The 27,152-nt window shown below is 53.1% G+C and overlaps 12 protein-coding genes across 12 annotated transcripts; 6 read left to right on the forward strand and 6 right to left on the reverse strand.

Moving 5' to 3' along the window:
* Positions 1–8: 8 nt before the first annotated feature.
* Positions 9–1,900, reverse strand: BDZ99DRAFT_468754 (uncharacterized protein). The gene has a single exon (XM_033721336.1). The coding sequence runs from the start codon at positions 1,443–1,445 to the stop codon at positions 171–173; it is 1,275 nt and encodes a 424-aa protein (XP_033569765.1). The 5' UTR covers positions 1,446–1,900; the 3' UTR covers positions 9–170.
* Positions 1,901–2,923: 1,023 nt separating this feature from the next.
* BDZ99DRAFT_428223 (BSD-domain-containing protein) lies at positions 2,924–4,822 on the forward strand. The gene is made up of 3 exons (XM_033717184.1): positions 2,924–3,355; positions 3,407–4,130; positions 4,199–4,822. Exons 1-3 carry the CDS (start codon positions 3,173–3,175, stop codon positions 4,501–4,503), a joined length of 1,212 nt encoding a protein of 403 aa, XP_033569766.1. The 5' UTR covers positions 2,924–3,172; the 3' UTR covers positions 4,504–4,822.
* A 737-nt stretch (positions 4,823–5,559) lies between these two features.
* Positions 5,560–7,429, reverse strand: BDZ99DRAFT_428227 (Ran-binding-domain-containing protein; the record flags this gene model as incomplete). The annotated part of the gene is made up of 3 exons (XM_033717185.1): positions 7,333–7,429; positions 7,218–7,273; positions 5,560–7,170 (listed from the first exon to the last, which is right to left on the reverse strand). Coding segments are annotated over exons 1-3 (1,749 nt in total), but the record flags the coding sequence as incomplete, so codon positions are not given.
* A 772-nt stretch (positions 7,430–8,201) lies between these two features.
* Positions 8,202–10,895, forward strand: BDZ99DRAFT_454504 (uncharacterized protein; the record flags this gene model as incomplete). Its single annotated transcript, XM_033718392.1, has 8 exons — positions 8,202–9,248; positions 9,301–9,540; positions 9,591–9,739; positions 9,791–9,840; positions 9,896–9,954; positions 10,005–10,211; positions 10,259–10,779; positions 10,824–10,895. Exons 1-8 carry the CDS (start codon positions 8,342–8,344, stop codon positions 10,893–10,895), a joined length of 2,205 nt encoding a protein of 734 aa, XP_033569768.1. The 5' UTR covers positions 8,202–8,341.
* A 178-nt stretch (positions 10,896–11,073) lies between these two features.
* On the reverse strand, positions 11,074–13,334 carry BDZ99DRAFT_512402 (DUF572-domain-containing protein; the record flags this gene model as incomplete). Its single annotated transcript, XM_033724629.1, has 2 exons — positions 11,074–12,684; positions 13,176–13,334. 2 exons carry the CDS (start codon positions 13,332–13,334, stop codon positions 11,560–11,562), a joined length of 1,284 nt encoding a protein of 427 aa, XP_033569769.1. The 3' UTR covers positions 11,074–11,559.
* A 2,521-nt stretch (positions 13,335–15,855) lies between these two features.
* Positions 15,856–17,000, forward strand: BDZ99DRAFT_200085 (uncharacterized protein). Its single transcript, XM_033713238.1, has 2 exons — positions 15,856–16,198; positions 16,247–17,000. The coding sequence occupies exons 1-2, from the start codon at positions 16,050–16,052 to the stop codon at positions 16,764–16,766; spliced, it is 669 nt and encodes a 222-aa protein (XP_033569770.1). The 5' UTR covers positions 15,856–16,049; the 3' UTR covers positions 16,767–17,000.
* On the reverse strand, positions 16,908–18,026 carry BDZ99DRAFT_468759 (uncharacterized protein). The gene is made up of 3 exons (XM_033721337.1): positions 17,741–18,026; positions 17,404–17,680; positions 16,908–17,354 (listed from the first exon to the last, which is right to left on the reverse strand). Exons 1-3 carry the CDS (start codon positions 17,758–17,760, stop codon positions 17,187–17,189), a joined length of 465 nt encoding a protein of 154 aa, XP_033569771.1. The 5' UTR covers positions 17,761–18,026; the 3' UTR covers positions 16,908–17,186.
* Positions 18,027–18,756: 730 nt separating this feature from the next.
* BDZ99DRAFT_200090 (uncharacterized protein) lies at positions 18,757–19,482 on the reverse strand. The gene has a single exon (XM_033713239.1). It carries the CDS (start codon positions 19,343–19,345, stop codon positions 18,914–18,916), a length of 432 nt encoding a protein of 143 aa, XP_033569772.1. The 5' UTR covers positions 19,346–19,482; the 3' UTR covers positions 18,757–18,913.
* Positions 19,474–21,553, forward strand: BDZ99DRAFT_200042 (uncharacterized protein). Its single transcript, XM_033713237.1, has one exon. It carries the CDS (start codon positions 19,602–19,604, stop codon positions 21,336–21,338), a length of 1,737 nt encoding a protein of 578 aa, XP_033569773.1. The 5' UTR covers positions 19,474–19,601; the 3' UTR covers positions 21,339–21,553.
* A 572-nt stretch (positions 21,554–22,125) lies between these two features.
* BDZ99DRAFT_200093 (uncharacterized protein) lies at positions 22,126–22,889 on the forward strand. Its single transcript, XM_033713240.1, has one exon. It carries the CDS (start codon positions 22,270–22,272, stop codon positions 22,750–22,752), a length of 483 nt encoding a protein of 160 aa, XP_033569774.1. The 5' UTR covers positions 22,126–22,269; the 3' UTR covers positions 22,753–22,889.
* Positions 22,890–23,832: 943 nt separating this feature from the next.
* Positions 23,833–24,489, forward strand: BDZ99DRAFT_200097 (uncharacterized protein). The gene has a single exon (XM_033713241.1). It carries the CDS (start codon positions 23,975–23,977, stop codon positions 24,404–24,406), a length of 432 nt encoding a protein of 143 aa, XP_033569775.1. The 5' UTR covers positions 23,833–23,974; the 3' UTR covers positions 24,407–24,489.
* Positions 24,490–25,871: 1,382 nt separating this feature from the next.
* Positions 25,872–27,130, reverse strand: BDZ99DRAFT_200116 (P-loop containing nucleoside triphosphate hydrolase protein). Its single transcript, XM_033713242.1, has 5 exons — positions 27,059–27,130; positions 26,874–27,012; positions 26,697–26,816; positions 26,415–26,639; positions 25,872–26,362 (listed from the first exon to the last, which is right to left on the reverse strand). Exons 1-5 carry the CDS (start codon positions 27,110–27,112, stop codon positions 26,016–26,018), a joined length of 885 nt encoding a protein of 294 aa, XP_033569776.1. The 5' UTR covers positions 27,113–27,130; the 3' UTR covers positions 25,872–26,015.
* Positions 27,131–27,152: the final 22 nt, after the last annotated feature.

Below are 27,152 nucleotides of genomic sequence, written 5' to 3' on the forward strand. Positions count from 1 at the left end.
ACAGCCAGCAACGCTGAAGGAATGTGTATTGATTCTCAATCTAGGAAACGAAGCCCCAGTGCCAACCGTCCTGCCAGAGTGAGAAATGCTCTCGCTAAATTACGAAACCGTGCGCCACCTCCCCTTCCATGTGTCGTTATCCAAGTGTCATTCTGGTGAAACATACGTATCTAAGCCAGCTCCTGGGCGTCGATTTCTTCAACGTGGTCCAAGTGCTTGGCGGGTGTAACGGACTCGACGGCCTTCCCTAGCTCAAGAGGCTCAAGAGGCTTGACAGGCTTGAGAGGTTTGACTGGTTTGACTGGCTTGGCTGGCTTGACTGGCTTGACTGGCTTAACTGGCTTCACGTACGACGGAACCTTGCGCCAGGGGTTCGTTGGCACATCCGGCTGCTCGGAGGAGCTAGGCTTAGTCTTCTTGCAAGGCTTCTTGCCAGAGACGTCTTTGCCATCATCCTTCCAGTCCGGCGGGAGCAGGCCGGCGCTCTTATACTTGTGAATCGCCTGGCCGTAGATCCTGTTCCAGTCGTTCGATTGGCAGCGTTGACCAACATGCCTGATCCGTCGCAGATAATCCGGGAGGGCGACAACGGTCCCATTCTTGGGGTCCACCACCTTGTCTTCTTCCCATGACTGCAGCTTGCGGTCGAACCAGTCAATCGTGCACCAACTGCAAGAAGTCTGGTTTTCACCAGGGCCGAAGGAGCGCTCCTGACGGTAGCCGGACCAAGGCGTCCACGTGTCGTCGCACTGGTCGTTCGCGGCCCTATACTTGTACCCAGGACGCTCAGTCCTTGCCATGCGAGTAGCGCTCTCAATGAGGTCAAGGCCCTCGAGGTTCGCGGTGTTCATGCCATCGACAACGAACCAGTCATTGTACAGGTCGTTGACACAATAGTCCGAGGTGTAGTATGAGAGAGGGTTCTTGCGACAGGTGTGCTGAAGACGACGCTGGATGGTTGAAATCACAGCAACGGGGCTGTCTTCAAGCTCTGGGTCGGCCGTGAAAGGGCCGACGTAGTTTTCCATGTCGAACTTGTCCTCGGGCGTGCATTGAGACACAATGAGCTGGTAGGCTCGGTTCATAGCGTCCGTGCAGGATCTCTGGCATATTGGCCCTGAGTACGAAGTGGGATCAAGCTCGAACAGTGTTTCATGCTTCCCGTTATCCCACGAACGGTTCCAGATCTTCTCATGGCATGGGATGTAGTTGAGCGAGCTCCAGGCAGTCTGGCAAGCGGGGTTGGGGCCGTATACAAGCGGAGGGTACACGTTAGGGAAATTGAGCCTGTTGTTGGAAGATCGCCATGGCTGGTTGAGAGGGATATGAGTTCTCTGTTGATACGACCGATAGTTCTGCGGGCAGTGGTCAGGACGTCGAGCGAGGATCCCGGTTGAGATACTGAGCGCCACAACGGTCGTGATCAGAAGAGCGATGAAGCCCATGATGGAGATGCTGGCCCAGCTTCGCTTCGAGCGCTTCCCGTTCGTCCAAGCCGGACGACGGAACAGGCTCGCAAACCTCTGAAATGGTCCTCGACGGTGCGGGCAAGGCGTGTCGTTTCCACGAGTCCTGTTTGACAAAAGAGGTGCGCTGGTGCTGTAGAGACCTTCATCGTCACTGACTTCGGCCTCATCCCGAGTTGCTTCAACTCCGTCATCAATTCTCTCCTCGACCGGCTGCGCCGGTACAGGAGTATAGTCCTGAGACGATGGTACACCCATCGCAGTGGTATTGCGGGGTGACTAAATTAAGGAAATGTTCAAGTGATTGATTATAGCGTAGTGAAGGTCGATAGTCGTACGAGGTGTATTAACCACGGTAAATCTGGTAGCAAGAAGAAACAACAGAGGGAGGTATAGAAGAAGTAGTTCCGTGTTGCCTAGGTGGTTGTTTGAGGGGCAACGACAAAGATAGATAGCCTGACGGCCGCGTGTAAGGCTGTTTTTCACTGGCTGTGTATGCCTCGCAAGGCTTGGCTGAAACCGATTTGGGACTACGGCGGGGAACGGGCAGTGCTGATTGGCATAGATGAACCCACAGTGCCTCTTGAGGATTCCCATCCTTGTAGTATACAGCAATACGAAGTCCGCCCAAGTTCCTTCGGATGTGTTTGCGGGGCGGCGCAGCAGCTGCTCCAAACAGGGATAAATAGGTGCGAAATAGGGTAGCGGCCTTACAAAGCACTGCGACACTTACTCGTTGCTGCGGGCCTCCGAGCTTTTGTATACAAAACATGTCGATCTCAGGCGTATTTTGACCACTCAAGGGCTCTGGGGTGTGGTGTTGGGGTGTGGTGTTGGAGTGTCTGCGCCAGCTCACCAGAATCCATCGCCTTCAAGCAAGTGAGACATTGACGATGTGTCGCCAGCAAGGCTCACTTCTCATCATCAGGCATTTACCGATGGCGTTCCCCTTCGACCATGAGCAGTAGAATGTCGTCTTGATGATCGACAGAGCCATTTGAGAGCTAGAGCTTCTGGGACAAGAAGAGGGAGAATATCATTGCGAGAGATGAATACAGATGAATGACCGCCATTACCTACCGTCTCTTGCCAAGCTGCAGCAAGTAGAAGAGTGATGCTAAACGACGAAGAATAAATGAGCGCAACGGGATTGCGGTACGGCTCTTGGCCATTTCGATATCAATGTCTTATCTGCATTGTCTGTCCTCGGAAATCTCTTGGAAGGGGTTATCACGCTTGTCTACCACTGCTCGAAGTCATTCGGTACATCTTGGGCCTGTACAGAACCTAGACTACCATCTTAAACAATATGTGAGCTCCCTGGGTTACCTTAGGCGGTCATCTGCAAATTTCTGAACGAGCCTGTGCATGCCAAGCATCATCATGTGCCAGAGTTGTGATACCCAACCTTTGAGCATCATACCTAGAGTCAAAAACCTCATCTTCATCTCGGGTAATTACAAGCCCTCGTCGTGTGTCGCGACATTCAGCCGAATATAGTTGTGACCTCATTCTACCTCGCGCTCTGGTCGCAAGCATCGTAGCAAATCCCGCTAGTCCCGCTCCTCCGCATCCAGGCGGCGAGTTCACTGTTGAAGCTTCACACTTCACACTTCACACCACCATCCGCCCTCACGACGCCGCGCCCGCTATATCTCTAGGCCTACTACACCTTCCACCGTTGCTGCCCCTCATCGCGCACAGCAATGGACAGCGCGTACGACCACATCCAGGAAGAAAGCTACCCGGACGACGAGCCCCGCGCCCAGGACAGCTCCCAACGCCAGAGCGCCGACTTCAATTCGGAGATTCAGGAGGCTTACAAGGCTATATCCGCCAGCCCGTGGGCCGCACGCTTGGGTGGCTTCCTAGGGACTGTCAAGAAGCAGGTGGGCAGCTCCGGCTGCACTTTCAAGTGCCGGACTGACATAGTGGCATAGGGCGAGCAATACTACGATGGCGCCCGCAAGGAAGCTGCTGCTGCCAGTGAGCAGGCCAGCAAGGGCTTGACCTCCATCATAAGCCGAACTCGCGCGGTTTCTATTCAACAGCCCGAATCAGAGGCCAGCTCTTCAAAGGATGCGTCGACCGCAGAACCCTCATCCCCGCCACACCCCGACCGCCCTGAATCACTACCGGCAGACATTGTCAAGGAAGCCGAGGGCATCCTCGCGCGCTTCAAATCCGAGGCTGCTAAGCGGTTGAAGGACATCGAGAAGGCAGAAGACGCAGCGGACGAAGCCCTGCTGAAATTCGGCACCAACATCCGGAGTTTCCTGCGCGAGGCCGTCACAATTGCGCCGCCGGACGCCCAATCCTCGTCCGATGACCCTACCAAGGTGCTCTTCGAGAGCAAAGACTCGGAGGGCAAGCGTGTGATCCATACGACCCGCTTCGATGCCCAGCTACACGTCATCCACTCCTCCCTCGACAGCTTCCTCAAGGACCCGGTGAGCCCGGAATGGGCGGGTTGGGCCGACAAGTTCGACATCGACGGCAAGACCGACGCGATTTCCAAAGACCTAGAGAAGCACGAGGAGTTAAGGCGAGCAATGGAGAAGCTCGTACCAGAAAAAGTCGAGTACGCCCAGTTCTGGAAACGGTACTATTTCCTCCGCCACGTAATCGAGAGCGAGGAGCAGAGGCGGCGAGAGATGCTGAAAGGTAATCCCCCTAACCCACGCCATCCCCAACCGTCAATTACAAAACACAATGCTAACATGACATTGTAGCTTCCGCAGCCGCCCCCTCCGACGAAGAAATCGGCTGGGACGAAGACTCCGACGACGACTCCCCCACCCCGCACCCTCACCCCCTCGCCGCGTCCAAAGAAACCCTCAAGCCCGGCGAGAACCCACACTCGGACCTCCTCAAGCCCGAGGCCGCGCCCCGCCACTCCAACGATGGCCACTCCCAGGCCGACAGCGACGCGAGCTACGACCTCGTGAGCGGTGCGACGAGCCGCGCGCCGGGGAGTCCAAAAGACGCGAAAAAGGAGACTGTGAACGAGGAAAGCGATGAGGAGGATTGGGAATGAAGAGTTAGCGGCTTTGCTAGGTTTGTGGGCGGCTCTGTAAGGTGTAGCTGCTGTGGTTGTGGTAATCTTCGATTGATTGCGGTTTGGGCGCGCCCTATGCGCGGTGTTTCTGGCGTTGTAGCTTGCTAGGATTTCTTCGGCGAGGATTCCGTTGCTTTGGGATTGTCTTGCGCCACCTATACCTCCTAGTGCCTTGCGTTAAGAAATGCATAATCAGGTCCTCTTCAAGAAATCAGACATAAGACGTAATGTTGTGAAGAACAGAAGCAAGTGGTATCTTATTGGGACTCCGTATCTCATGAACACATAGCATCTAACCCAGTACCGTGGCAATGCAGAACAAACATAACAGCCTTTAGCTTACTCTAGCAAGCAAGCTTGACCTCAGAACATGCTCTCGTCCTTTATAGGTCCAGCGCCCTACTTCATCGCCGCCCCTTTCCACCGCCGCCCTTTTCTCTACCACGCTTGCCGCTCCCCCAACCTTCAACTCATCCCCATCCCCACTAGCTATTCCTTCTTCCCACTACTCGGCGGCGTCTCCACCCCTAAACCTACCACATTCTCCTTCCCCTGTCCTCCTCCGCCAACCCTCGGGCTACTCGACGTCGCCGGTGCCGTCAGTGGCCCTCCACGAAACGGAATCGGCCCCGTATTCCCCGTCGCGCGCCTCAGCAACGGACTAGGGCTCGACATCGCATGCCTCGGCATTGGGCGCTGCTCGCGTGACGGTAGCAGGATATCCTGCGCCGAGTAACCCGGCGAGCTGGGTGAGTATCCAGTGGTGCCCGGGGAGTACCTCGAACTCGGCGGGAACTGGCCCCTGGACGGCGTGTCGATGCGCGACGGGGTTTGCGAGCGCGAGCGACTACTGATAGAAAGAGTGGGACGAGGATAGCCATTGTAGTCAAAGGTGTCGGGGGCGTTGGCGAAGCCCCCGTAATGCGGATCGCCGAAACCGTTGTTGTAGCTGCTGTAGTCGTCGCCGTATGGGGTTCGTTGGCCTTCGCCGTCCAGCCACTCGCCACTACCCTCCGCATCCTGGTTGTGTGAGAGATATTCCTCGCCCCTTCGCTTTATGGGGCTCTCGTTGTACGGATCGAAGCCTACGCGCCTCATAGCGTCGCGGCGGACGCGCCGCCGCAGTTCTGCGTCTCCACCGGCACCGACGGTAGCATTCTCGTCGAGGAAGAAGTTAAGGTGCTCGTCGGGGATGGCCAGGTGGGAGGATTGCTGGAATTGCTGAAGGGAAGTGAGTCGGATGAGCATTTCGAGGAGGGAGAGGGAAGTTTTGATTGCCGGAAAGGGGCTAGGCTTTGGGGTGTGTTGGGGGAGTGGGGTGGCGTGTTTGGTCGGAGAGGGAATGAGCTGTGTGTTGGGTGGTTGGGGGGTTCCTGCCGGTGAGGGAGTGGGAGTGCGGAGATTGAGATTAGAGAATTTGGAGGCTAGGGGAGATGGATCCGCAGAGGAGGCGGTGGGGGTTGCTGGTCGTGGAGAGGCCTTGTAGCCGGCGGATGAGGGTGTATCGGCTTCGAGTTCGCTCTCAGTATCAGAGTCCAAGGGGAATTCGGTATAGACTTCGAACGCCATCCATTCCGGATCCAGACCAGGAGGCAGTCGCCACGGGTTATGGGGCTGCTTAGGCGCCTCAAGAGGCTCTTCTGAGAGATTGACGGAAGACTCACGTCGGAGTTGGGCGTCGAGTTCTAATTGCTCGTCATTGGGATCAATGGGTGACTCGCCTTCATCCCATTCTTCTTCCCGACGACGCATCATACGGCGTGGAGGCTGTGCGTTGATATCGCGCTTAACAAGTAGGATCGGATTATTGGTCTCGCCTTCAGTGCCGATGTTGAGAATCTTGCCAGTATCCGCGTAGAATATCTTAGAAATCTGATGAATAGGTATTATCTCGCGGATTCCTGCGCTCTCCACGTCATCATAGGGACCTGGTTGCGGCTCACCCTCTTCAATGCTATGCATTCTGTCGTCGTCCAAATCTTCGATAATCTGGAACTGGTACGCAAACTCGTGGGTCTTGCCCTCGGAAGGAATTTGATCGGGAAACCATCCATTACGCGGAGCTCCGTTCAAAGGGGCAAGACCTTCCAACATATCTAGGGGAACACGCAAAAGCTTCATGCGCGTCTTGTGAATGACCTCTTTCCAGGTGGTTTCTCGAATGCTTTGTTCGTCTTGGGGCCTCCGTGAATGGCCAGCGAAGAGCATATACATGGACAGGGTGAATGTTGGACCAATCTGCTGGGTACGGGACGGGGTTGACATGTATTGTCTATCACCGTCCGTGAGAAACGTGCTAGCTTGGAGGAGCCGAGACGGAGATACAGTCTGCGGGAGAGTTGTCGACATGCTGGCTCCAGAGGTTGTGATGGCCAGATTGATGAGAGGGAGCGCATCTTCGATCCGCTCGAGCAGCTTCTTGATATCGGAGGCAATTAGTTTGAGCTCGAGCGCATTCTGCTCTCGAGACCTAGCACTGGCACCGCCTTTTCGCGCTAGCTCCTGCTCTCCCACGGCTTTCCCAAGTCGTGTTCCCAGCTTTTGAATGTCCCACCGAAGTTGGTTCGTTAGCCCTACTGCGGACTCCAGGGACGTGTTGCCGCGGGCTGCGATGAGCTCGATCATGTCAATGGCAGGAGCAATAATCTATGCCAGTTAAAGCCTGATACTGATGCGGACGTTGTTCCACTCACCCTGATCTTGCTCTCAAGCCGTGTCTGCAAGGTTTTGATCTCGTCACGCTCCTCGCCTTTCGCAGCGGCCTACACAAGGATTAAATCATTTGGGTGTTATTTTGGAGGGGGCAACGTCTTACCATCACCAACTGGGTACATTGCTTGATTGCATATCCACCCGTAAGACTAATACCAGTCCGGATGGCATAGTTCATTGCCTGCTGGGTCACCTAGAGAAATCGTAAGAAGCATGCAACGGAAGATATATGAAGACTTCTTCGGGAACGAAATGGGGACTCTTCAAGTCAGCCCTATCGAAAAGAAGCAACTCACGTTTTTCAAAATGTAGTCCATCTTGACGTGCTGGTGTCGGAGCAAGCGATGGTGGACTAAAGACTGCAGAGCACACGCGAATGAAAGAAGTTGAGTATTATTTATTGAATCGCCACGGTGAAAGAGCCTAAGCGGAAGCACTCAGACATGTTGCAGTAGCTCTAGGGTGTCAGAAGGTGAATCAAAGCCGACTTTGGGCGCGTGTGGTTTGGTGGTGGTGTTGTTGTATGGGCCCGCTGGTGGTGTTGGCTTTCTGCAAGGCTGCCGTGCATAAATATGGGTCGAGTATTTCGCGCCCGCTTGGCTCGCACTAGTGCTTTCACAACACGGTACAACGCCGTCTGAGGCGGCCTCGAAAAACTTGAATACAGTTGCAAAGCCTTTCTTTCCAGTTTCTAAAACTAAGTAGGATACATGATACATGAGACCGTAACCCCAATATATACATAGAACTACAACCAGGCGGCCGTGTTGCCGTTGCACAAGTGGCATGGAAATTTATGCATTTGATGCCAAGAGCGGGCAGTTTACGTGGCTCCGACCGCAAGGCTGCTGGCCACATGCGAGCCTCGAAATTGGGCAGTCTTTCCAAGGTTTGCCCCGCCACAGGGCCCGTCGCGCATCAGAGGAAAAGGTTGCTGCAGCCCTTTGCAGCCCTTCAACGAACAACATCAACCTCCCCGTGCCCCCCCGGTGCGGCGTCCAGCACGACCATCTTTATCGCACCACCTCCACCACGCCGTCCGCTCCCTTCTTCACCGCTGCCTCGCAGCTTCATCGCACACGACTACCCCGCCGTTGCCCGCACAATGGCCGAGTCTTGGGAGCAAGAAGAGGAGGAGCTCTCCCGCCAGACGCAGCAAAACCTCAACCTCAACAACCCGCAAGCAGGCACCTTCCGACCCGGCGCCTCGAGCTTCCAGCCCGGCGTGCCGTCCTTCCAGCCCGGCCAGTTCCAGCAATACGCAGGCGGCTACGGCCAGCAGGGCTACGGACAGCAGCAGCAATACTATACCCCACAGCAGCAACAGCAAGGATACGGATATCCTCAGTACGGCCAGCAAGGCTACGGAGCCCAAGGCCAGTACCCCCAGTACGCACAGCAGGGCGCACAGCAGGGCTACAGCCAGCAATATGGTGCCTTCAACCAGCAGCCCGGCGGATTCCAACAGCCTCAAGGTCAGGCCCAGCAGAGGCAGGTCCCCGTAATTGCAAAGAGGCCACAGGCAGGAGACAGTGCTGCGCCCGCGCAGAGTGCGCCCTCGCCTGCTCCAGCTGCGAAGCCTGTCACAACGACCAGCGCCGGACCGAAGGTACTAAGCATCACCGGAGACGCGCCCAAAGCCAAAGTCCTGTCCATTAGCGCAGATACCACAACCAAAGTCGAGACCGCCGGCAAGACAAAGGTTCTCAGCATCGGCTCGACCGCACCACCAGCGTCAGCAGCAAAGGAGAACGTGGACAAGGAAGCTCCCGAGGCTGGAGCGAAGGTAGCGGCCGCCAAGGCCATCGAGAAGACTGGTGAACCAGCAGCAACAAAAGCCGCGTCCGGGAAGTCATCGCCAACGCCCTCCAGTGGCCGTAACAGTCCCTCTCGTGGAGAAGTAAGGGCAGCCCGGGAAGCAGACGCAGTTGCCAAGGAACAAGCCGCCGAGGTCGATGAAGAAGTTCTGGCAGAGATCTACGGAAAAGAGCACGTTAATGTGATCTTCCTGGGTAGGATGTCCACCATTATTTCTATCATCATTTAACTAACACAATATTGTAGGTCATGTCGATGCTGGTAAATCTACTCTCGGGGGATCCATATTGTATGCCACTGGTATGGTTGATGAGCGAACGATGGACAAGTATAAGCGAGAAGCGAAAGAGCAAGGCCGAGAAACATGGTACCTATCATGGGCCCTAGATCTGACCAAAGAAGAAAGATCTAAAGGCAAGACCGTCGAAGTGGGAAAGGGCTTCTTCGAGACCGAGAAGCGTCGCTATAGCATTCTCGATGCACCAGGTTGGCTCCATTCATCCTACAGTGTCTAAAGCGGACTAACGGTACTATAGGCCATAAGACGTACGTCCCAAATATGATCGGAGGTGCATCACAGGCCGATGTTGGTGTTCTCGTTATTTCCGCGCGAAAGGGAGAATACGAGACTGGTTTCGAGAAGGGTGGCCAGACTCGAGAGCACGCTATGCTTGCGAAGACTCAGGTTAGCATCAAAGACATACCCTTTTTAATCGCTCCACTAATAATAATATAGGGTGTGAACAAGCTTGTCGTGGCTGTCAACAAAATGGACGACATTACAGTGTACGATACCATGTCCAGTGTTCTCATTTATCAACTTAATACTAATCTCTCATAGAGAATGGAGCGAAGCGCGATTCAAGGAGTGCACATCAAAGCTAGCGCTATTCTTGAAAGGTAAATCTCATAGCAACTCAAACTCGATTACCTGCTGACGAAGAACTTAGGTGTTGGATACAACCCAAAGACAGACCTTGCGTTTATGCCTATTAGCGCCCAGACCACGCTTGGAATCAAAGACCGAGTACCAAAGAGCATTGCGCCTTGGTATGACGGCCCCTCGCTTCTAGAATATCTCGACAACATGCAAACTCTGGAGCGTAAAGTCAACGCCCCGTTCATGATGCCCATTGCGGCAAAGTATCGGGATATGGGTTCGTAATCACACTGCACGCATCAAAGTCATTGCTAACTGTCCTAGGCACCATGATAGAAGGAAAGATCGAGGCTGGAGTCATCAAGAAAGATACCAAGTACATGATGATGCCCAACCGCGAATTGATCAGCATATCCGCGCTGTACGGCGAACAAGAAGACGAGATTTCCGCCGCAACCTGCGGAGACCAAGTTCGCATGCGAATCCGAGGCGTCGAAGAAGAAGATATTCTTCCTGGTTTCGTGCTTTGCTCAGAGAAACGTCCAGTCCATTGTGTCTCGGTATTCGAAGCACAGGTAGTCCTACTGCCTGAGCTGAAGAGTATCCTCAGTGCTGGATTCAATTGCGTCATGCATGTGCACGCCGCTCAAGAAGAAGTTACGTTTGTTGCATTACTACACAAGCTCGAGAAAGGCACAGGTCGACGGTCAAAGAAGGCGCCTGGTTTTGCCACGAAGGGCATGTCTATCATTGCGCGAATCGAGGTCACAGGTGGAGCTGGCTCGATTTGTGTCGAGCGATTCGAGGACTACCCACAACTGGGTCGCTTTACCCTCCGAGATCAGGTACATTTCCCCTACTTCATTGATATACATATTCTAACTTTAAGCAGGGCCAAACCATCGCCATTGGGAAGATCACGAAGCTCATCACGGACCCGGCCGCGCCAGAAGCTTCTTAAATTGCGAAATAATAAGGTTTTTGGCAGACTCCGGCCATAGAACCTGAACTCGGAGTGTCAATAGCATTGGAGGACCGATGACCTAGGGCGGAGGTATAGGACGGCTGGTTGGGATGCAATAGGTAGCGCTTCCATATAGAGTCAAAAGCACATGCATTCGTTAGAGCCGGGGTTGGGATCTACTTGGTCATTTCAATATATGGCCGTATCGCCGAGTCATCCCTTTTCACTGTACTATGGTGCTGGGTCGCAAGTCTCTGTATCCCGATTTGCTACTGCTTGGTACTATCTGTGAATCTTGGACACCGCTGTCTGGAGTGGTCCACGTAAGAAGCCGGTTATCGAGTGAATTAGAACGGTGAGCGTCTGATTCCTGGTGTAGCAGACCTTATATCTTGTCCGGAACTCGGAAGCCATATTAGAGCACCCCAAGCCGTGGTAACTGAGAGTGCAGATAAAAAGTGTACCACATAACTTATCTGAGACTTCTTAGAATTCAAACATTGACATCCCGTTGCGGTCAATGAAGCATTCATTCAATGCTCAAATGTGGTATATTTGATGTGCTCTAATACAGCTTCCAATAATTCTCTATGGGTATAGAACGCCGTTAAATGCTTGAAATTCAATATGCCGTGATCATGATATTCCCATTTCCCTTGCCTCAATCGGAATCGTATGCTACAAGAAGCGGAGGAGGCTTCAAGACATCTTGCCGACAGCTCGTGACTTCTACTCTGTCGAGTCTAGGGGTCGTAATTTGATCTGCCTTGCTCGTGCCTGACTTTTCAGACTCTCCCGTGCGTTTTCGTTTGATGCCTGCAATGACTTTTAGGGTGGTGTCGTTGTTAGAGGACCTCGGGGAAGCCGTGAGGAATGGGTCCATAACAGCCCGTGTATTCCCACGAAGTTCGTGCTGTAGAAGCTCCCTTCTCTTCTCAGCCTCGCGTGCCGCCCGAGTCTTCTTATCACCTTTCCCACTCTTCTTCACATCCGCTGCCTTGATTGCTGACGCCTCGGAGGCAAAGAGGGGTTTCCGCACAGCCTTCCCAACATCCCCAACCCCAAGCTCCCCAAACTCAACCACCCCAGCACGAATCCTATCTCCCTCCACTTCATCCACAATCTCAAACCCAATCCCGAACCTCTCCTGCATGCCCTCCGTATGCGCCTGCCTCTTCTCCAACACCTTCCTCTCCGCCCTAAACCCCCTCCTCAACCGCCTATTAACAGCATCCGGATCCTGCCAGGCCCTCTCCTGCGCCTCCACCAACTCCTCAATTCTTTCTTTACTCTTCTTCTCCACCTGCTTCTCACCCACGTTCCCCTCCAATGCCGCGAACGCATCCGTCCTCCTCCTCTCCCTCTCCTCCTCCGTCAACATCGCCCCCTCCCCATCCGCAAGCTCATCCCCAAATATCAGCGCCCCAAACTCCTCCTCCTCCCGCCCATCCCTCCGTCTCGCCCCCTCAATAACCTCATACTTCCCCTCCTTCGGATTCGTGCGTATCTCAATCCACCCGCCACAAATCGTATGCTTCATGCGGAAACTCCATACAGGCGTAGAATAATAGTTTCCGACCTTCTTCTTCTCGGCGTTGAAGCGCACGCCCTGTCCAATGACGACTTCGGGCTTGCAGTGCTCGCAGAAGAGGGCGAAGGGCATCTCGAAGCGCACGGTCAGGATGCCTTGCGGGAGTTTGCGCGCGCGGGCGCCGAGGGGGTGGGATTTGTTGAAAGAGGGCGCGGAGGAGGCGGAGGGGGGGTAGTAGCGGCCCATGTTGAAGCCCTGCATCTTAGTACGTTAGGGCGCGGAGGCGCGGTGGTGTGGGTGTGATTTTAGAGGGAGTTGAGAGGTTGTGGATGCGTAGGTGCTTGTTCAGGAGCGCTACTGCTTGTGGGACTAGTTCGGAAAAGGGTCGATCTGATGTTTTGGCGTTGTGAAAGTTTGGTTGGAGGTTGTGGAATCGATGATGGAGGGACGAATGGTGAGATAGTATGGTCCCTCAGCGCCAAGGCTCGCACGTGACAAAATATGTAATCTCATCCGACCGCACCTCATCCTCCATCCATCTTTTAGATCTCCCGAAGACCAACTAACCTTGCTCTACTCTCCTGTCCACAATTCATAGATATGAGGCCGATCAGCTTGTAGGTATTGCCACGCCCAGCCCGTGCCCAAATGATGTTTACAGCATCTTTTTGTCAAATCCTTGGGAATGGAGGCCCTCCAATGTGGCATCAATATTTTTCTTTTTTTCTGAAGCTTCATCAAAATACCGTCCTAATAGCCTCGCGTTTTATTTCATCGTACTTGAGTTGCAACTCCTTTTCAAGGTCAGATTTGTGCACTGCTTTCTTTATCTTGGGGAAAACCTTGAAATGATAGACTGGAAAGATCAGTCTACGTAGCAGCACAGGTACGGTAGTGCTATGCATTATACAGGGACGACTCCAAGATCCGGATTGATTGACTGGATAGTTGTATGCACGCGAGCAAACAGCAGTCAGCAGCAGCACGCGATATTGCACGAGCACTTTCTAGCAACGTGGTGTGCACGTGGGGTGTGATCGGTGAATGGTTCATCATACCGGGAAATGAAAAATCCAAAAAGAAGAACGCATACACGCGCTCAGTGCGACTCGATCACCCGCGACCTATCGTAGCTGAAACGGAGAAATATTCCTGCCGATCACTACGCTTCAGAAGCATTACAGTTCGAGTCGCTGAGCACAAACGTTCTCTTTGGATTCGCCGCCTAGAGAATCAAGATTGACGGGCCAAGAAATAAGATCATATATAACCACTCAGCCTCGAATTCCCTCATTTCGCAATCATTCACTCTCTTCCAGCATTAAAGTGAGTACCCAACAATCCAATTACTACAACTTCGTGTCTCAGCTATATTTGCTACATCTACTTTAATGTAAGCTCTCACCTCAAATCAAGACATGAAGCTTCCTGGTCGCTGATTTATATCGAAGTTTAGTAAATACAGTGACAGGTCCTCAGTCTGTGCACACGCATTTACCACTGTTTGGGGTACGCCTATAGAATTTCGAAAAGCCAGACACGATGTCAAGTTTCAAGCGATGCAAATTAGACGGCCTCTTAACTTACTGGATACTTACCAGCTAGGCCCCTCCTCACCGTGATGTCGAGTGAGCAAGATTGGAGCCAAGCAGGAATAAATCCGTGTGCCCAGACTTATGGCCCAGTACTGTATAGCTGCCAATTGTTCAAGGCATCATGGGCATCTTGAAATAGTCCGTACGAGTCATCCTGCACCTTTCCTTTCACCGTGCCCCGAACGAAATCATCCGTGTCCAGAGAAATACCATCCACTATTAACAAAGTCCAAGAATGGACCAACCATGCGCAGCCGTTCCTTTACGCGCTCTTAGTCTATTATTAATACCCAAATCCATGCCAGTCTATATCGCGTGTTCTAGTCTTTCGGATCATAACGTGGTGCTCATGACATCGTAGAACATACCCTTCAGTAAAGCCTGGGGGGTCTTGAAGCTGTTCCAGTATGCGCAGCTGTCTTATCTCATAGGCACAGTCGTAGAGTAGCTTGTGAGCTTTAACACAAAAGCCCCGATACACGATCGTAGACAAACGCTACCTCAAGGGTGAATGTGCTAGTATAATTTCGCCTATCTCTAATTATCATTCACCAAATGTGCAGCTGACTTAAGCGTGCACTACAATCGAAACACTTTTGCCTTGCCAGTCGGACTCGTTTGCCTAAACACCACCCACACCATCTTCAAAACAACCACCATCTTCCACCGGACCCATACACGAACCCCACATAGGAGCACAGGCTTTCGAACGGGTAAAGCTACGGCTTCCAATCCTCCGCCGCCGCCGCCGCCGCCTACGAACGCGAAGAACCCCTCGAATGGTCCCTCGCTGGGCCTATACCCCTTCCAAGGGGGTTTTCCAAAGCGAGCTTCGGTCGTCCACAAAACGCAGGGCTATGGAGAACTACATCAGGAACATCCAGAACAAATGGGGAGTCCATATCGAGGCCTGCTTGCCCAAGGAGTTGCGTCCTTACGCGAAGGCGCAGGGCGCCTCAGAAGATGGCTCCAATGTTACCCTCGAGGTCCGAGATTGGCCATTGCAGCTGTTGCGGTTCTTGTCGAAAGTTGCAACTCTGACCGAGGACGAAATGGAAATGGCGCATGAGCGCATCAAGGCAGCTGTGAAGGAGAGGGTACAATATGAGAAAGATCGAGTACAAGCAGCAATGAATGCGGGCGGCGACACCTCAACCCAGCCGCAAGTGGTTCTTCATATCACTACGCGCGACGCCATAGCGGTTGCAAATCGACTCGCCTCTGAACAGCAGCGCCACGATATCCCCACAGCCGCCCCAGCAAAAATCTCGACACCGAAGAAAGAGGAAGTCTTTCAGGCAAAAGTTCGCATTGAAGGTCTAGATTCGGTTGAATCCACGAGTGATTACGATAGCGATGGCTTAATTCCAGCCAGGCTGCACGGCGAGTAAGTCGACCTCCATGACTATATACTGCTTTGACGTAGAAATAGCACTCATTGACACGATATAGGGCTGTACGCCGAGCACCACGTGAAGATGACCCTAGTGTGATGACTCTGTTGAAAGCCATGCAGCAAATGATGATTGCGCAAAACGAGACTAAAGTTGCTCAAAGCGAGACTAAAGCGGCGAAAGTCGAAGGATCGTCTGCGAAGGCCATGGCCAAGTATTGGAAACAAGAGTACACAATATTGAAGGCCGAGTACGACAAGCTGCAACAGACAGATATAGGCAAGCTGAACAACAGCTATAAAAAGGCCAACGCCGAGGCGCAGCGTCTGAAAGAGCAGGTCAAAAACATGGAAGACAAGGTCAAGAATGCGGAAATCGCCCAAGAGTTCTTCGTTCAGACGATCAAAGAGCTACGGGAACGCGTGCTTGGTTCCATCACCGCCAAAACCCCCGCACTCGACGTAGAAGACCCTAGACGTATTGTGATTGATGCAGTCGCATCATTCGGGCCCTATGGATATAGCAGCTATTGGGAGGTCTTGCTGATGCTTCAGAGAAAGCACAAGAGAAAGGGGCAAGGAAGGCCCAGAAGTTCCGAGCGCTTCGAGAACGTCTTATCTCTGAGCTAAAAATGGAGAGTGACGAGCGTAAGCGTCTCATCTTGTTCAACGATACGATCGAGGCACAAGCGTTGTCTACCGGGTGGCAGACGGAGGATATCAAGAAAGCCTCGGACGTTTTGGCACGGAGGGAAATCTGTATACGCCAACACAAGCAGTAGTATGTTCCCATCTCACGGTTATAGTTCTTCCAAATAACGGACCACAGCAAACAACTCTTCGAGACCAAAGGTCTGGAGATCGCGGAGCCGTTCCGGTCGCTTTTTCTACCCGCTATCGAGTTTGCAGGGCCCCCACCGCCCGCCAATACTCCTAGAGGCCAAGAGAACAAGGAGAAGGAGCTTCGTGATGCAGTGGTAGAGGCATTGCGCCCAGAACCAAAAGGGCGCACCAAAGCCCAGCCCCCTCGTCTTATAGCCAGACCCCCAGGCAACATCAAGGCCGCCCTGAGCGAAGCTAGCACCAAGACTTTTCGAAACGAAGCCAATATCAAGACTGCCCGACAAGGTCGCTCAACACGTCAGGACACCTCCCAGCGGAAACGAACTGCCAGCCGTTCCAATGTTCGCGGTGTTAAAACTCGTGTTGCAAAGAAGATACGAGGAATCAAGTCCGCCGCGAATGCTGATACGACCGATGAGTACAAGGGCGCCTCTAAAGCGGGGCCACGCGAAGAAGATACTGGTGAATGGGTATATGAGTCGGATGACTCCTGGCATGGCGAGTAGTCGGCGGGCATGTGCGAACGATTGCAATGTCACATAAGATTGGGACTATTTTGCGCTGTCCTAAAGAAGTACAGCTGTATGGGTTTGGATTCGGCTGCACTGATGAGGGTATTTGTCTTGTGGCAGAGGCTACAGGGGAGGTCTTGATTTACTTTGACTTTGTCACTAGCGTGCTGATATACACCTGATTATCGTTTTCCTAGTTCAAAACCCAATTTGAAGACTCTAAGTCAGACCTTGAAAACTGTGACGCCATTATAGATTGAGTCGAGAGATAGCTTTACCGCTGCCTGATAATGTCAAGGGTGGCCCATCACGATGCTCGCAAATCATACGAGACATGAATTGCGGACGCTTTGATTTGGTCATGTAATTCTATGACGCTTCAAATCAGATTTGCTCAACTGAGGGCAACATACCCTACAACTTGGTCAAATAAAAGTACATATTGCCTTCCCCAGGAAACAAATGAGTATCCATAACACCCGCGACCATGTCATCGTTAACGAGGCGGAAGTGGTCAGTAATAGGCATCTTGTCGTAAATCATTGCGGTCGACAACACACCCTTGTACTTGACCTCCCTGAACTAAACGAAACATCAGCCAACCCCCTTACTGCGAGAGCTCTTTACATACCCGGGCCTTTCCAATCTGTTCCATCCACACCCTTTCGCCTGCCTCGTTGTACTGAACCATGGGCTCCACATCGTCTACCCCCCAGAAGTTCTTGCCGGCCCATCTCACCTCGTCGTTCTTCTTGGGGCCGGGGTGTCCGGTGTTAACGGAAAAGCCTTTCCATGATCCCTTGAAGGTCTCGATGGGCGCAGGCGGAAGGGTCTCGAAAATCTTTTCTGCTTCGCGCTCTTCGACTTTCCCGGTCTTTTTGGTGAGGGCGATCCAGTTGGTGCCGGCACTAGGACGGTTGGTAAGTAACAAGGAATAAAGTGATCTAAGTTTCTTGAAGGGAACTCACGACTCTATTGCTGAAGGCATGTTCACGTATGTAGATTTAGTTGACTGTTGAATGCTTTCGTTCCAAACGTGTGAAGTGAGATGCGCGGGATTTACAGTAGTATGTATGCACAATCTTCTCATGAACGCTAGCATCTGGAGATTTTTTTGCTGATTCGAAAGGGTCTGACGCATTTCCGGAATCACGATGCCCTAATTCCGGGTCGAATCTGATTGGTTACATGCATAGAATGCTAATTAGCTTCAGGTTGCGGGTAGGATTAGCCGAATTGAGAGCAGATGGCTTGTATTCGTCGGTTGTCAGATTATACACATGTACGCTGTTTCGATCGCTCGGGAAGTTGATGGTGCGATTGCATAAAACATTGCATTGGCATTCAACGAAGTAATGATTGACTTGACGGCATCCGAATGTTTGCTACCCATTGCTGATCGGAAATCCTCTGCTTGCGCTTAATTAGTTGAACCTAATGGTAGCATAGCAGGTGACTTGCGGAAGGACTCCATGATCTCTTCGAAGGGCAACATGCTTTTCGGTGTCGTACAATTATCTTTGGAATCAATCACGCCGTTTTTCAGTGAAACAAGTCCCAGTCGAGTTTCCTTCTTATCAGCAGTTCTCTTGCTGAGATCGGATATATCCTCAGTGCCGTAACCGTGTCAATACGGCGATAAGAAGTAGTGTACTGCTCGCAATTGACTCTTTCATGTACCAAATCGCTAGACCTTGTACCCAAAAGGCTTCGGTCCGTTGCTTTAGGATTTCCGGAAGCGCCCCTGTCTAGAGTCACCTGCACTGTGTTTCTCGTCATGAGCGGTTTCTCATTCGAGCAATTACGATGACCGCGAATGGCTTTCATCAAGTTTGGAGCTGAACATCAATGCCTAGGTGTTGCTATAGGATTAGTAAGGACGTTCAGGAGTATGGGCGGATCGATTTGTACCGTCATTCACACCACTATTCTAGAGAACGATCTCACAAGAAATTTCGGAAAAAGTTCGCGATTGCATTAGCCAAACGTTGGAAAGCCCGCCGCTTCGGCTCTTGAATATTTGCGTGTCGTTTACCATGAACGGAAACCACGTTATGACGATTGAGGTAGATAGCGGACGGGAGGAGACTCGCTTGATGATGAAAATACGGCTCATATCATCCGCCACAATGAAATAGAGGTCAGAATAGAGGCGTTGGATGACGATGTGGGGTAGAATTGGTCATGTGATATGTAGAATTGGTCTTCGACGTGACAGGGAAGATTTGATCTTTCATTACAGCTACCCAAGAATAGTAACTGAAGAAGAGCGGTTGGAAGATAAAAGCATACGTTTTTTGTATGGTGATCTTTGCAAAGGGACCATTGAAACATCCTGTGAGAAGTAGCTTGGTAGTTTGGGGAAGTGAATTGCTCCGGATGTCAAGATCTAGGAACAGGACGCAGTAGAACCAGCAAGCAGGAGGATGGGCGCTTGCAAGAAGGACTCGGACTAGACATAATCGCTGATTTCGGAAATACTTCACCGTGAAACGTGCTGTCGATGACGGATGTAGAAGTTCGCATAGAACAGGTGAAGAATGCCATTTGAGTTCTGCCACCGCCCGCCGCATCGGGTAAGTCGCCCATCGATGCACTGCAGCTGCTGGCTTGCAGGTACATGTACAACACCTCAATTGAACCCCTCTAAAAGCCCCCCAGCTGCGGCAGACGCCCAGAAAATCGCCAGACAGCCTATTCGCGGTGCCCTCTCACCCAACCCTTTGCGCCGCACCGATCGCAGGCGCGCCTTTGTCCCTCACCCCCTCCCCCAAGCCCGACGTATACATCCAGCGAACTGCAGACGGGCAGACGTGCAGAAAAGTAAGCATGGCGCCCTCCTCCCAGGACGCCCAGTCGCAGCCGAGACGGCCACCGGCCGTCAGGCAGTCGTCCTCGTCTTCCTTCATGACCTCGCAGTCGCCCTCCGACGGCATCTCGTCGTCCCAAAAGGCCGCTCCTCACAAACACCAGAGACACGTCGTCGGCCAGAGTCGCATGGGCCCGCGCAACACCTCATTCGGCAAGAATCTCAACAAGCTGAACAAGCTCGCCCAGGCTCAGGGAGGCGATGCGGCTGCAGGTGCCAAACACCATCGCCGCTCGCACTCGGGAACTTCAACCTCCACACCCAGCAGCCCTGCGCGTCCGGCCTTCAAGCGCAATGCGTCCACAGTCGGCATAGTGAGGCACAATACGCACACCCATACCCACGCCGCGCTCAAGAAGAACCTCTCAAGCGGCCACCTCTCGCGGCAGGGCTCGTCTAAGAACATGCTGAAGTCCACCAAAAACGAGATCGCACCATCAAAGCGCTCCCTTACCCATCCCGGGAAGACACGCCACTCGCCAGAAGATCACCCCACGGTGCACTTCGATGTAGGGAACGAAGAGGCGCAGGACGACGCATGGACGGAGGAAAGCGCATCGCAATCGCCAACCACGACCCGTTCCAATACTCGGCAGAACTCCGTCATACTAGATTCCAGCAAGGCTCCATCGGCAGAAGAGTCGGAGACGGAAGCGTCTGAGCCTGCCAGGCCTGTATCAAAGATTCCAGATTACCAGACGCCTCCCTCGCCAATGACTCGATATCAGCCTGACCAGATCCTACTCAAGCAGCCCAACGGCAGCAGCTCACACCACTCAAGGCCTCCAGACGCAGACATGATCACTTCACGACTTCTCCAGCGCAGCGCATCGCATCACATCCCTCCACAAATGTCGTCGATATCAGCAACAGTGGTGCCGGACTCGCATGAGCGGTCGGTGGGTCATAGTCAAGGCTCGACACTGGCAGATACACCTGGAAGAGATCTGGTATCAAGGTTCATGGACGGCGATAGCTCCGGTGGCACACCGAACAGTAACTTCCTACCTCCGCGCAATTCACCCAAAGCGCAACCAGCAGACCTCGGCGCCCAACAACGCAACAAGTCTACCCCAAATATGGCAGCCACCGCAACACATTCAAGAGCGCAGTCGCGTCGCTCGGGCACAAGCACTCCCACAGACCTGCCGCCATCAAGAACCCAACAGAAGCTGTTGCTTCAACGCGCGTCGTCAAACATCGAGCCGCAGAAGCTTGTCCCCGTAATCCTTCCCCGGACCGGCGGCCCAACCCTGCTGAATTCTGGAATGCCATATGCGGCCAGCAGCGAAGGGCGTCTGGATCCCCGCTTAAAGCACCAATTCGAGCACATATCACAGGAATACAACGTCATTCGCAGGTACCGCAATCCTCTCGTGGATGCAATCAATCGACTGGATCAGATGCCAAGCCGGCCGCGTAAAACGGCAACAATGCCATCCTCCATCGCCAATGGGTTCGTCGCGATTGGCAGCACGTTGGATGGGATTGGGGAGAGTCCAAGCACAAGCTTTCGCGATTCCGGCAGTGCGGGAGACGGTGCAGATCGGCGCAGATCACGTGTCAGTTTCGATGGGGCACGTGACGATGTGGAGGGCCGGCAGAGTTTCGACAGCGACAACGGACGAGTGCGCAATGAAGTTGATGAGATATGTCGGAGGCTGTGGGAGAGCACCGAGATCGTCGACAGTGAATGAGGCGTCGACTCAGTTACCGACTCAGTCACCGACTATGGATGGATGCGAAACACATGTAGTCCCTCGGGGCTTTCAACCCACTGCACATACGGCAGTACTCTAATAAATTAGGTGCGTGAGAATTGGGCGAATGTGGCGAGTGTTTTTGGATATTCCAAAATCATGGGCGATTTTATGGCCGTCGGTTTATCAGTATTCGGCGTAAAGACTGCAGATTCAGCCAGAGCGGGCGGTCTACGACTCTACCAACCTGTACTTGTACCAGCTTTGATCTTCCCATTCTGATATGCGATATGATTTATCGGGGTTGGACTTTCTCGCAAGATATGTACAGGGGAAGGGGAGGGGAGATTCGCTGGGGATGGCATTACTGGTCCTGGACGGCCTAGCCTAACCATAGGGCGGCTAATGAACTCTTCAAATTACTACCATGGAAGCAAATAGTTCCATTTGCGCCCCCTTTTGGTCTCTCCCACGTCTGATTTGCGCGCCCGTCTACACCTATCTGTCACTGCTTGGGATGATTCAGCGAGTTTCCACAAAGTCCAAAGGCAAGGGCTTCGATCTCGTTCAGATTCCTGAAAATGCATTGAAGCATCTCAAGCAGTGGCAGACAGAAGTACACACGAGACAGAGTGCTTGATGAGGGTGCCACTTTTCTCACGTCCAGCGTGGTTGCCTCCATTTGCGGAGTCGTACATCACGCTCGGATGCAGGGCAGAGTTCATTCCTTCAAGGCAGCTAACAATGTCGCACTTTGCCTCTCGAATAAAACCAGCTTTTGGGTGCTGGGTCGGTGTTTCTAGCCTAGTTCATTCGCCGGCGGGTCTCTCCACTGCGCCGTCGGGATGGCCACGTTGTGAGTAGCACAAGGCGCAAATGGAGAGGTCATCTGACTGGAAATGCTACCATACAACGAAAAGAGCTGGGCATGGGCACGGCTTCGAGGAGCTGGAGGCACAGCAGGACGAACGATCCGAATTCCGAGGTGCGTTTACCCACCGTTAGCTCTCCTTTTGTACGCGCTGGGGGTACTTCAACGAATTTCGCTTCTTTGAGCATCGTGAGAGAAAACTCTTGGCAGGCTTCGGAGCCACTCAGTCATGAATGCGCCGATTCTTCAAAGGGTCTCGAAGCCAGTGGCGCAACGCGAGTGCGTAACGGCGATTCGCCATGGCAGGGGCCCAGCTGGAGTCGAGTCGGTGACAGCAGCGGCGTGGCACAAGATGCAACGCGGAGGGTGCTCGTTGGGCAGACAGGCTCTACGACAGCTGCGGTTTCCGGCGTGCCACGTCCATGGCGGCAGTGTCACAGCCACGAGCGAGAAAAGCCCGCCGCACTGCACCGGCGACTAAGGCTGGGCGGGCATGCATTGCTCGGGCCTGTCTATGGTGTGCCTGGGCGACGAAAATAACGCGCCCGTTTCATGTAGCGGGCGCAGCAGGCAGCGCTGAGGCACGATGGAAAGCGTCATGGTCAAGAGGACGGAGGATGAGGAGGATATGGGGGAGAGGGAGAGAGCCTCGGATGAGGAAGGTCGGCGCATGTGCGGTTGGGCGAGGAAATTGCGCGATGGTGGTGGTTAAAGGAGCGTGGAGGGCGAGGCGAATGGAGACGATCGTGATCAGGAGCCGTTAGGGGACCAAAAAGTGCCTCATCTCCGTCTGGCCAGTCAGGAATCGCTGCATCACGAGCTGCCGCCGGCGGAGGGGGTCCTTAAATTCTCCACAGCTTGGCGTGCACAAGTCTCACAACTCTGCGCACAACTCTGCATTTTAACGACTGGAACGTTTGACTCGGGCAAGGGAGGAGAGATATTCAAGGTAAAAGTACTCTGGACTATTGTATTTCCTTCCGAGCAGCAGAAGAAGGTGTCTCCCATTGCGCCGTTCAGGGGCTCCAGTAAGGGCTCCAAGAATGTTCCTGTGTCGACATCTCTGTTCTCTGCAAAGGTAACCTTTGTACGGAGTATGTCGCCTTCAAGATGCAAAACATGTCCCTGCGTCATAGCAGCCTGGCTATAATGACCCCACCAGCCGTGCACAAATCATTCCTCGGTCGTGTCAGTTTACCGCCTTCCCCAGGCGCCGGGACGAGTGAGACAAATCTGGGTGCCCCAAGCGATCGCCTTGTGGCTAAGCCGCAGTCGGCCTGGCGCCACTGTGAAATTTTAGCCCTTGTCGGCCTGCCAGCCAGCGTGGGTGGCCCGAGCGTATGCAATCTTAGCTGCAGGGCGCCCATAACCCGCGCTTCTCCCGGCCAGCCTCTTCTTCCTCACCCGGTGCTCCTCGTCCAGCTCTCCCTTCAGCTTCTCTCCCAGTCACTCCTTTGACCTACTCAGGCCGTGCCTAGCACTCACACTCATTATCTGCGATTCATACCGTCTCCGAAACTCTCAACCGTCAACCCTGCCCAGTCGCATCAACAAACAGTCGCACGCACACACCACGCACACGACCCACGGCTCCAGTCGCATGCAATCGCCAGAAACGCCAATTCAGCTTCAGAAACACTCTTTCATCAACCTGTCTCAACCTCTGTCCGCTTCATAAGCACCAGTCTGCTCCGTCGCATTGCGCATTCGCATCCCTATCAAACAGCTTTACAGCATATTGATATAGCATACCACCACCACGATGAAAATCACCTCGGTCCTCGTCGCCCTTGCGGCCTTCGCTCCCTTCGCCATCGCTGGTGACTACGAGGGAACCACCGTGTCCACCTTCTACTCCACCAAGACCGTCTACCTCGTCCACACCGAGACCAAGACCGGCACTCCCCCCGCCTACACCAGCAGCAGCACCTCTAGCTCCTCCAGCTCCAGCTCCACCCCAACCCCGGTCTACTACCCGACTTCCTACGGCACCTCAGTCCCGAGTTTCTCGTCCGTCTCCAACTACACCGTGAGCAGCACCGGCGCGTACTACCCCACTGGCAGCGGCACTGGATCTCTGCCCAACCCAACCACCACCGGCGCTATACCCACTTTCACTGGCGCTGCGTCGCATCTCAGCTCGAATGCCCTCGTGGCTGCGATAGCCGCTGGCGTGGGCTACCTCGCTCTGTAACCCTTCGAGTTCCAACGGATCTTCGAGTGCATCTACCTCTTCTTCTATCACGCATGAACGACGTGTCGGGCATGCGCCATTTTTTCTCCCGGAGCTGGAGTGCTTGATGCAGTTTTTACTTTAGCGAGGGGCCTTGCGAGCGAGTAAAGGTCGACACGATGATTGATGCTTCATGCCCTAAACCCGAACTTTATTCCCCACCTCACACTGCTACCCCTTACCCCGATTCGTGGATGCTATGGTCTTCCCGAATCCTGCGATCTGTTTTGTTGTTTACAGCAACCACTTTCTTGCACATGCGCATTCCGAACGCGTTCGCAAAGCACGAACCGACATCGCGGGAGGATTCACTTATCGAACCCCGTGAGCTACATATATGTTTCCGTTCTACCTGCGCGACACGCACCAACTCAAACCCCAAGATGCTAGCATTTTGCCCCCTTTCACTTCGTCGTCCCAGCGACGCACTCGAGAGAACTTCCAAATGGTGGAGCCTGTATTTTGATACCCCATTTCGGCCTTTTCCTCTGCTTCACCCCAGGGATCATGGCTTTGTTTTCTCTTCTAACCTGTGGACTACCTTTTTGGTTTTGTTTTTAGCTTGCTTGCGGAGGAATTATTGAGGGCTTAGGAAGGCTGGGATGGATCACCACACATACACAACACTCAATTGTACGTAAGGCGTGCTGGCTACTTGGTAGCGCATTGCCGATAGATGTTGCTGTTGTATATCCAGCTGCTGGAACTGTAGGATAAAACCTTTAACTATTTTGTCCTCGTATAAATTTCCTATGCCGCTTTCGTGTGACCTTGAATCTCGATGTTTGTGCGGCTTCTGGCCCCCATCCTACGGATACGAAAAACATTTCCAACATCCACTCAGCCACTCAGCCACACCCTGCTTACATCCAGCCGCTCCACTCCTGCGACTATAATTCCTCGCCTTACTGAAAATTTCCTACCATTCCTCCATCCTGCCATCGCACCCGTGCCACCAACCTAGCCTCTTAGTACTCCCTAGTCAGCAGTCGCTAGCGCCAGCGTTGACACACCCTACCGATTCCACTACGCCGCTCGATATGAGGCGATGTTTCAGACACGTAAACCCTAACTTCTACCGTACTCCGTGTCGTACTTTACGGAAGTCGGGCCGAGTGATGTTATTTCGGGAAGCACTTTATTGTAGCGACTTAGCTATATATAATCCAAACAGCTTTGTGAGGCGGTGCGCGTCCAGGAATCTAGACGCGGGATTTAGGCTCAGGATACCTAGCCCATGGCGCGGGCGATGCGTGTGGTTGCACGTGGTGGCTTGCGTGTGAGGCGCGTAGAGTTGATGAGTCTGAGGCTTGATTGATGCGAAGAGTGTAGAATGTGGTACGGAGGGGTTTGTCTTGGATAGAGCGTTGAGGGTATTGAGTCGGGGGTGTCCGGTTTCAGAGATAAGAATGCAATAGAAATGAAACACGATCTGAGGGGTTGGCTTGTTGGGTTGGATTGAAACATGCACAGTACGTTTCTTACGGTGTTTATACACATTCTTGATGGTACCCTCGATACTACGACGTTGCCAGCTGACGTACACTCGTCGTCGACCATGCTCACTCTTTTACAGTTCTACAAGCTCTCCCGCCGTCTTTGCAATGTTTTCGAAAGCCTTCGCTCGCAGGCTATCTGGTTCCGCGACTACAGTCGGCTTTCCGCGATCTGCGTCCTCACATATACTGGGGTGTAGAGGGATCTCCCCTAGCAGACGCAGCTTCTGATCCTCACACATCTTCGCAATATGCGCCGGCGAGCCGAATATAGGATGTGATGTCGAGCAGGTAGGGCATATAAAGGCGGACATGTTCGAGACGAGTCCAAGGAGCGGGACTGATACTTTATTAAAGAGGGCCACGCCTTTGATGGCGTCTTTGAGGGCGAGGTCTTGAGGGGTAGAGATAATAATTGCACCTGGAATGTCGTTAGTCCGATGCCAATAGAAAAACTGGCTATGAAAACTTACCATCTAACTTAACTTGTTGCGTGATTGTCAATTGGACGTCTCCTGTCCCGGGAGGTAGGTCCATTACCAGTACATCCAATCCGCCCCAATCGACTTCATGAAGGAGCTGTTGTAGAGCTTTCATGACCATCAGACCTCGCCATGCAACTGGCGAGGCCTCAGGGATCAGATATCCCATGGACATAGATTTAACCCCATAATTTGATAGCGGGATAAGTTGGCTGTCTGAAAAGAGACTTGATAAATGCTGGTGCGAAGACAAGGACGTGGGTACGGACTAACTCGAGGATAGCCTGGGCTCGCCAGAGAGGTTCAAAAGGGTCGGTATTGAGGGACCAAAGATATCGGTGTCGAGAATGCCCGTCCTGTGGCCGGAACGTGCGAAGGAGAGTGCCAAGTTGACTAGCAATTGGACGTAAGAACAGATGCTCAAGTTTATATAGTAGTCATAATGCTAACCAGCTATTGTCGACTTTCCCACCCCTCCTTTTGCCGATGAGACGGCAATAACCTTCCTAACATCTCGAATGCTGCGCTGTTGCGGGAGTCCGCGTTGCATACGGGGGACCGTTGGAGGCGCGCCGGAACGGGGGAGGCCCTGACACCGTCAATGGCAATTCTGTTGATAGACACTCAGGGTATACCAATGGATTCTCATGCTGGAGACTTCGCAGAGTTGAGAATAACCTTTGTTTCATCTCTGTGTATAAGCGATGGGGAATGTGTCTGGAACTCGTG

This window comes from Mytilinidion resinicola (assembly GCF_010093595.1).
Source record: "Mytilinidion resinicola strain CBS 304.34 unplaced genomic scaffold BDZ99scaffold_30, whole genome shotgun sequence".
Taxonomy (NCBI): Eukaryota; Fungi; Ascomycota; class Dothideomycetes; order Mytilinidiales; family Mytilinidiaceae; genus Mytilinidion; species Mytilinidion resinicola.